Raw genomic sequence first — 10,000 nt, 5'->3', positions numbered from 1 at the left:
GCAAGAATGATGGATTCGTTGTGCCGGGGACTTAGAAGCAGATCTTTGGGGGCCTAGGAGTAGAACAAAGCAAGGTGGTTGGATGATATACATAGTCTTAGTTGGTCGCGCTTGGAAAGTGTTAAGGCGGTTTCTCCTGAGAGGACACTGTGAAGGAGCTGCCTGTGACATAATTTAAAAGATATTCCCAGGTTTTAACGGAAGCTAACTCTATAGCAGCGTAATCATAACTTGGAGTAATTTCCCTCTTTGGATAATTGCAGGTCTTTGTGAAAGTGGGATATAGAAGCAACACAGCAATTAGGTTGCATGATTTTCTTAGTTGAATTTGTGACAAAACTGAAACATTTCCCAAAGATAATTAAAAAAAAAGACGTGCATAGTTATAATTGATTATTTCCTTTATTTATCTAACATACATTGATTCCAACACTATATTATTTTATATTCTGTAGGAAAGACTTTATTTCAAAAGAATTTGCAGTGTCAAACATGTTCAGGGATGATTTGCGATCATTCGCAAATGAGAAGTTGTCCAGGACTACTGGTAAAATGAAATGTTACTTTCCTCCTCTCTATCAAAATATGTCCATAACCGTCAATAGCAACTCAGTATGACCAGGTAGCTTGAACCATGCTTTTGCTAATTGTTTTCGGTGACTAAGGCGGCGAGCTGGCAGACACGTTAGCGCGCCGGGCGAAATGCTTAGTGGTATTTCGTCTGTCGCTACGTTCTGAGTTCAAATTCCGTCGAGGTCGACTTTGCCTTTCATCCTTTCGGGGTCGATAAATTAAGTACCAGTTACGCACTGGGGTCGATGTAATCGACTTAATCCCTTTGTCTGTCCGTGTTTGTCCCCTCTATGCTTAGCCCCTTGTGGGTAATAAAGAAATATATGTAGTCAGAAGGAAAACACTCTCTCGGTATTCCAATTTCACGACTCAGTTGGGTGCCAAGGATATGAGAATTGAAGGCGAGAGAGAGAGGGACGACCAACTCAAAGCTGATACTCGTTTACAACAGAGCAGACTGGAACACTATATGAGGAAGTGTCGTGTTTAATTCACAAAGTATCAACCGGTCCGGGAATCGAAACCACAAGCTTCAGACTTGACTTTTTTCTCTTTGTCTCAGGCAAACATCACTTTCAGTTGGGTGTATGAATGTACGTAACCAGGAATCAGCTTGAATACAAATCCCTCTACATAAATGTAGCGACTAGCGGGGCAGGACCTCTGGACCGCTCGCACCCACGTTCATAGTTGATGGCTAATATATTCTTATCTCGTAAAATGTTGTGTTTGGGCGATTGGGTTGCATTGTTATACTGGAAATCCTTAAATTTCATAGTATAAGCAGTTCTTTTGGCCCCTGCTGCACAAAGATCTGAAAGCACAACCACTGCACAGCGAGGGTGCCGAGTGGCTGTGTATGCTACAACAGAAAAAAAGGACGTCTCGATTTCTCCTGACGTCTGGCAGCTTTTTTAGGGACGTTCTGATATTTACTAGGGGTATTTGGAACTGCATTTAGACGCAATACTAACGCAATAACAATGAAGAGGTTACAAAAACGTCAAAATCCCGCTTAGAAGTTTTCAACTGCGCCAGTGTGAACATCGGACAACAAGAGTGGGCTATCCAGATCGTCTGAGAAAGAGTAATGTGCTAGGCCAGAGGATAAGGAGAGTGTGGGATCTTTTTTTCAAAGAAGTCTACAAAACAGACAAATTATTGATCTACGCGGTCAACTAAATCCAGGTTCAAACGGGAACACAGTTACTGCAGGTTACAAGTGTCTCGACAAGGAGCAAGAATAATTTTACAGGAACAAGATTAATAAATTCGTTAAGTAGCAACTGATGGAAGTGACCATCAGTTGTTGGTAGTCGGATGTCTTTAGGAGGCCGATTAAATGAGAATCGAATGCATTTAGCAACGTGTTACTGACAGAAGAAAATAGAGTGAAGAGAGATCTAATGAGCATTAGAAGAGAATTAATTGATAGAAGCATCGCGACCGACATGCTAGTAGCGACTTTGACCATTGACAAATGTTTCCTTGTAAAGCAAGAAGACTGTGCTCTCAGAGTAGAAGCTTCTTCGCTAAAATATGAAGGAACAAAAGCTGTTCGTTCGGCTCGTGTGGAAGATGAGCAACGTGGCAACAAAAATACAATCTGATCTTTTAGAGATCGAAACGGCTACATGCTGGTCGGTTCCGAACACTATGTGCAGCTTTCCAGCTGCACTTTCCGTGAGTGTTCGGAACAAACCGTAGATCGGAGAAGACAGGTGTACTTCATTGTTTACTTCAATGACTACCGACACAGATATGAGTTGCAGGAAAAAAAGCCGATTGCAGCATATGAAATACTGGAGGTAACGAGCGCTTGCACAAGGCACAAACAGCTCGGGTTTCATAGTCTGCCTTCCGAGTGTTACAAATTCATGTCAGATTTCTATGATGACCTTTTGAAAGACGTCTACTGCAGTTGGCTACTGAACGGGAGAATCCCTAGCAGTATGAGCTGGGGAGTGTTAACGCTGTTGAGAAAAGAGGTCATTATGGGAGACGTAACTAACAATTGTTGTCCAATAACTCCGCTAAACACAGTATAATAGTTTAGCCAAGGTGTTAGCAAAATGGGTGGTGCTTGCCTTTAGTGATCTGGTCGAGGAAGTGCAAGAGTATGTTATCACGAAAATGTCCACCTTGGAAACCTGCCAACTCATGCATCATATTGATGGAACAAAACTGGCTTCAAACATGGTCCTGATCAACAGGTTTCGACTGGGTCTACAATCATTATTTCGAACGTATACTAAAATCTGGCGAGTTCGATCCTGTTTATTTTCACAAGCTGAATCGCTGCAATGTACTGCAACACCTGCACTATGGTTAAGGCTAACTTCTTAAAAAACTTAAATTCAATCAGTTCAACAGGGTTGCTCCCTCTTGCCTCTCTTGTAGGTCCTGGCTGTTGATCCATTACAGGAGAAGCTAGAATAGTTGAGGGGCATAACTTTCAAACAGCAAAAGCCTTGCCAGCACATGCCAACCACGTCATCGCCATGGTATCGGATAACACCGATGGGAAAGAGTTTGCTATATTTTCAAAGTTTATATGGAAAGATGGCAAGGCTTAAAATCTACTCAGACAAGTTAGAGATCTTGCGAGTTTGTAGCTCGGCTTCTGGAGAGGTATGTTCATGCCGGGGAAGGGCGTCGTGCTATGCTGGACTTACAGACCGGTTAAGCTACTTGGGGCTTGGACAGCTTTTTACGTCCAGGCGGACAAAATTTGAGATATAACAATGAGCAGGGTCGCCAGTCTTATCCAAACATGGTCTGAAAAATCCTGTGAAATCTTGGCAGACGTGATAAAGTCTCACCTTGCTTGTGTTATTGTTTAGCCAGACAATAGTGCCTAGATCCAGTTTCCACGCGATCGCTTTGGAACGTCGTGCAAGGGACGTGTTCCGTTCATCAGGTGCTCCATCTTAATAAAGCAAAGAGCGAAACTCTGCCCTTGATATCTACGATGCCATCAGGTGGTCAAACCCCCCAGATATGCGGATAACGAAATCGATAGATGTTTCTCTCCATAACTTATAGAGTTTTAACGGCGGAGAAGAGTAACTATATTCTCGCTGAATCTCTGGGTGCTGATAGAAATGGACTGCCTAGTCCGTTCCGGAGGAGTTTCGGATCGAAGTCTTCAATGGGACATTGGCAGAAGCCTTTGCTTTACATGTGCTGCGAACAGATGCTTCAGGTGCGACTTAAACTCTGCAAGTACAGAAACATATTAAATGAGGCCGTCTGAGAGGCGCGCAGAGAGATGAAATCGTTCCTCATGCTCAGTGTCTGGGCAAAGCTGATTTGCAGAGTTATGGAACAGCTGCCATCACGTGTGGAACATATCCGGTTAATAGCGAAGTCTATCGCGAGGATTGACTCACTGACCTCTTTCTACCGGGCAGGCTAGGCAGCTTTCTTCTGTCTGGTAGTATAGTGAAAGAGTTGTGTTGATGGGAACGAAAGGTATGAGAACAGGTATCCTTCCTTTGTGATACTCTCTTCAATTTCTGACATTATTTGCGTTTTGAAGATATACAGTATTATGCTAACAAGTTTGTTGTTACCCGGTTATGAGGGCGATTTTCTCTCCAAATTTCATGCGACAAAATTGTATTTTACTCCGTACCTATAAAATATACACGTAGAATAGAAACATATATATCCGGTATCAATTTATACATGTCTTTGCTTTTGCATTGCAAGGCTTGAGGAGCCTATTAAGACAACCGCTTTCTGTGACGTGTGCCGCTGTCTTTTTTCTGTTATTCATGAGGTTTGCACGCGTGGTTTTTCGTGTGTTTTGTGCACAAAATTTAAAGTCCATTCCGCTATTCAGCTATGGCTAAAGAATACTGCTTGTATCAGAGTAAGTTGTAATATTTTGCGCTTTATTATGGGTGGGGAAGAGGTGTGGTATTGATATGTGCCGTACTTCATCGGCCGTATGATAACGGTGGATAGTGTAAGCATTTATAACGCATCATGTATAAGTGGAATATGTCAATATATTATACAGGGGATGACTGAAACTCATCTCCCAACAGCTTTGTTTCAGTTTCATTTGTTGTCTTGAATAATTTTTGAAGTAAAGATTTGACTTTTACATGCTAAAAATCCTGCGTTGCTATTGTCGACGTTCGTTTGGTAGCATTATATGGCTGTTAAGGCGGCGAGCTGGCAGAATCGTTAGCAAGCCGGGCGAAATGCTTTGCGGTATTTCGTCCGCCGCTGCGTTCTGAGTTCAAATTCCGCCGACTTTGCCTTTCATCCTTTCGGGGGTCGATTAAATAAGTACCAGTTAAGCACTGGGGTCGATATAATCGAGATAATCCGTTTTTCTGTCCTTGTTTGTCCTCTCTATGTTTAGCCCCTTGAGGGTAATAAAGAAATAAGTATTATATGGCTGTTATCTTCATTGTTACAGCCTCTCTGCCAATATGGGCTATCAGTGGATGGCAGTACATTGAAGTTTCAAAGATCCTGCAGCACATACAACAACTGCCTTGAAGCTTTCAGAAACAATTCCCTTACATGCAAAAATTGGTCCAATGGCACTGCTTGTGTTGCTTGTTGCAGAGACAACTTATGCAATAAGAATGATTTCCCTGGTAAGTGTTGTTAATTCTTTGGTTTAATCGCATCTGATTTATTTATAGAGTGGTTGTATACTGCCAACTTAACGTGACAGTCCTGTAAGGGAATAACACCACCGATGTTTAGCCCTAGGAAGCATCGACGTTTCCTGTCGGCCTTAAATGTGTCAAGGCCGACAGGAAGCGTCGATGCTTCCTAGGGCTAAACAGCAGTGGTGTAAATCCCTTACAGGGCTGTCACGTTAATTTGACAGTATACAACCACCACTCTATCGCTCCACCACCGTACATATCTCTATGAGATATTTAGAAATTTAATATTTCTGATTTATTTATAGATGGATGTTTAATATGAAGATTGGATAATAGTTGATATATGATAAAATGAGTTACTGTGTACACACACAAACACAAACGCACACACACATATACTCACATATATACTATATAATATATAATATATATGCGCATGTGTGTGAGTGTTGTATGTATATCATACACCTATATGTACATATATATATACATAGATATACACACACATATATACAAATCTCTCTCTCTCACTCTCTCTCTCTCTCTCTCTATATATATATATATATATATATGCTCACACAAATACGCACACACACATTTATATATCAAGTATGCATGCATTGCACCTTCATTGGGTTTACGACCGTTATCCATGTTGTCATGGGTTAGACGGATATACTATACAACAATTGTTTTACAATCGAATGCCATTCCTATCACTAATGCTTACGCATTTTCTGGTAACGAATTTCTTATTTTACATTTCTTCCAATGCATGGAACGATTGAATGATTTGTTGACAGGAAAAGCGCTTGCGATTTTCAGAGTACGTTTTTTAACAAAGAGTACGTTTTTTAACACACACATATATGGACATATACAGGGCTTTTTTCAGTTTAGATATCTGAAATTTACAAATCAGGGTTTGATCGGCCGGAGTAGCAAACACTTGCCTAAGGTGCTACGCAGTAGGACTGAATTCTTAAGTATGTGTCGAACCATTTAACCATCTGGCTATCCCTGCACCTGTATACGCATCTTTACATATGTGTGTGCGTGTGTGTATGTATGTATGTAGTATGTATGTATGTATATATGTATGTATGTATGTGTATATATATATATTTGAATATATATATGTGTATATATATATATATAATATATATATATATATATATGTGTGTGTATATATATATATATATGTACATATATATGTGTGTATGTATGTATGTATATATGTATGTATGTATGTATGTCTATATATAAATGTGTACATATATATGTGTGTGTATGTATGTATGTATGTCTATATATATATGTGTATATATATATGTGTGTGTATGTATGTATTTATGTATGTATGTATGTATGTATGTATATATATATATATATATATATATATAAGATAATAGAGATGGAAAGATGGAAAAGTTAATAATTAATTACAAAAATATACATAGACTCTGACAGCTGTTTCGATTCGATCTTTAGAAATTAACTAGAATAATTTAAAACACTATAAAGTTCAATCTCGACAAAGGTAGCAAAAAGATATACAATTACATGATTTTTTTAGTGTACAGAGCATGACAGCTAACTGAATATTGTTTTATAGAAAGAACATGGTATAAACCTTATAAGGGGTGAGGAGGTATATTTGTATTTATATTTATATTTATAACTTCTATAAATAGATATCAATTTATATTCATTTTGTTAACTCCGAAACAGCTGTCAGAGACTATGTCTATTTCTGTAATTAATAAATAATTATTAATTTGTCTATCTCTGTTTTCTTATTATTTTTAAACAATCGTATACCACAGATTATTCTATTACCTTATGGTTGAATATTAAATATAATATCTCAGCAGTTATCTTAGGTCATACACCAATGATTTCATCGGATGTTTTATTACTTAAAGAGATACCTAACCTTTAATTGAATCTCTCTCTCCTCCTCCTCTCTCTCTCTCCCTCTCTCTCTCTCTCTATATATATATATATATAAAGACACACAGACACACACACATATATATATATATAAACTTACTTGGAGAAGAAGAAAATAACGCGCGGCGTTCAATCATATAATAACAATTTAATAAATAAAACATATGCATATATACATGCATATATGTACATACCTACATCTATATGTATATATACATGCATATATGAGTACAGGACACCACAAATAAACGTAGAACACAACGAGAAACGAAAACATAAAACCAAACAAGAAAACGGACTTTTTTAACAACGAAAAAACAGAGTACAAGACAAACAATACTAGGAATATTCCCCTTCATCAGCTGCCCCTGCTTCGACTCAATGCGTGTTTCATATATACATATAGATGTAGGTATGTACATATATGTATGTATGCATATGTTTTATTTATTAAATATATATATATATATATATATATATATATATATATATATATATATATATATATGACGGGCTCCTTTCACTTTGTGTCTATCAAATCCACTAATAAGGCTAAGACACTTGCTCAATGTGCCACACAGTGGGACTGAATCCTTTGCGATTGGGAAGCAAATCTACTACACAGTAACGCCTATATATATATATATATATATATATATATATATATATACTCAAAATAAGCAACAAGAATGACTCCGGTAATTTGGTACGATCGTTTCGTACTACATCATTTTATTAAATGTTGTAAGTATTACAACAGTTTTAAAATGCTGAGTACTCATCAGCCAATTAAGTACCATATTCATTTGAATCTAAATTTTTGCTGAACTTCTGTATATACATACACACATATCCGTGAGTAAACCCTGCATATGCATATTACCTACACTCCAATCTCCTATGCCTAAAAGTGAAATCTAGCCAGTGACTCTCTCAACCATACAAGACCTTAGGCAGAACATATTAAAGGTAACTGGGTATAACGCATCGCACAAAGGCAGTTACAAAAGTAAACACACACTGAAAATATACATATGCATATGAATCATATTTAAATAATATTGAAATAATCCTATATTTTCATCCATCTCTCTCGTGTAAGAATCCATAAGCCAAACAATTATGCAATTGCATATTTGTCCGTAGACTGGCTATATTAATGAAAGTATACGGTATTATAGACCGACTACAACTGATATTAGCAATTGGTTTCATACGGGGTATTAAATAACCCGTGATTATATAACAACACACTGTTAAATATATATTTCTATGTTCATAGTATATGCCACTCAGTGCATCCGTGGCACGTGTCTCATTTATAATTGCAATGTCTAGGTTTTTCTTTTATGTTCTTGAATAGGTTGGACGCATTCCTTTGAACTTCATCTGATTTTTACCGTGGACGCATATTCGACTTTTAAGAAGTTAACTGAAAATGTAAACACCACAGAAAACGTATCTAGAGCTGTGAGTTAGCATGTATTTTCTTTCGATCCCTCTCTTCGTTTTTCTCTCTCTCTCTCTTTCTCACACACACACGCAGGAGTGGCTGTGTGGTAAGTAGCTTGTTTACCAATCACATGGTTCTAGGTTCAGTCCCACGTCGTGGCACCTTGGGCAAGTGTCATCTACTATAGCCTTGGACCGACCAGAACCTTGTGAGTGGATTTGGTAGACGGAAACTGAAAGAAGTCCGTCGTATATATGTGTATATATATATATATTATATATATATATATATATATATATATATATATATGTGTGTGTGTGTGTGTGTGTGTGGTGTGTGTGTGTGTGGTGTGTGTGTGTGTGTGTGTGTGTTTGTGTATCTGTGTTTGTCGCTCTAGCATTGCTTGACAACCGATGCTGGTGTGTTTATGTCCCCGTTACTTAGCGGTTCGGCAAAAGAGACCGATAGAATAAGTACTGGGCTTACAAAAGAATAAGTCCCGGTGTCGAGTTGCTCGATTAAAGGCGGTGCTCCAGCATGGCCGCAGTCAAATGATTGAAACAAGGAAAAGAGTGAAAGAGTACATGTCATATAAAACGAATGTCAATCATCAACTAAATAAGGAAGAAACTACATATACTAGACAACATTATTCATTTGGTTAAAAGATAAAAGCGGCTTTGATTAAGATAACTGTATTTAGTTTAAACAGTATACCAATATATGTTTTGATGTCAATTGGTATCAAAGACCTCAACAGCAGTTCACAGTCATGTTAGCACATATATTATAAATGCGTAAAGACCAGATTCTTATATATTTCTGGACAGTTATATAGACTTGACGCATTTTTACTACAAAGTAATTTTAATGATAAAAAAATCCGTAATTTCTCCCAAGCTTTTTCTTTCAACTGAAGCTCACAAATTCACTTATTTTCTTCTTGATTCTCTTATCTCTGTATATTCCAAATATACATTATATATAAAATAAAACTGAAGGACAACTACAATTTGCCCGAAAATTATCAACTAATACTAATTATATAATTAAAAACCAAGTGCAGCACAATGTGCTCAAACTGTTATTGCTTATTGACGTATCCAATTAATAATATAAATTCCTATGAAATCCTATTTTCTAATCCCTTTCTATGCAATCTTCACTCAGATAGTTTAATCATTAATCCGATTCTGTATCCGAATACATACTGTTTCACCAACTACACAGACTCATTTGCATCAAATTTTAGAACCTCAGTCCATAATATCCAATAAGGTTTGCTGAGCACACTCACTTACCAACAACAATGCCTTTAAGCAGTTTTCACCTCTAATGATAACATATTAACCCGAAATTGATGTGAACCTCACCGAAGGTTCAC

The 10,000-nt window shown here is 37.5% G+C and overlaps 1 protein-coding gene across 1 annotated transcript in view; it reads left to right on the top strand.

The window, feature by feature from the left end:
* LOC118761760 (leucine-rich repeat-containing protein egg-6-like) overlaps positions 1-8,633 on the top strand; it is a gene marked incomplete at both ends in the record, with an annotated part of 38,494 nt that extends 29,861 nt beyond the window's left edge. The window contains 3 exons of the mRNA XM_036499907.1: positions 456-547; positions 5,009-5,192; positions 8,527-8,633. Of these exons, the coding sequence (XP_036355800.1) occupies positions 456-547; positions 5,009-5,192; positions 8,527-8,633 (383 nt within the window). The remainder of the gene's footprint in view (positions 1-455; positions 548-5,008; positions 5,193-8,526) is intronic.
* Between the last annotated feature and the right edge of the window lie 1,367 nt (positions 8,634-10,000).

The sequence above is a fragment of the Octopus sinensis genome, unplaced genomic scaffold, assembly GCF_006345805.1.
Source record: "Octopus sinensis unplaced genomic scaffold, ASM634580v1 Contig17124, whole genome shotgun sequence".
NCBI classification, from domain to species: Eukaryota; Metazoa; Mollusca; class Cephalopoda; order Octopoda; family Octopodidae; genus Octopus; species Octopus sinensis.
The sequence above is the reverse complement of the archived record's forward strand: the minus strand, read 5'-3'. Positions and strand labels throughout refer to the sequence as shown.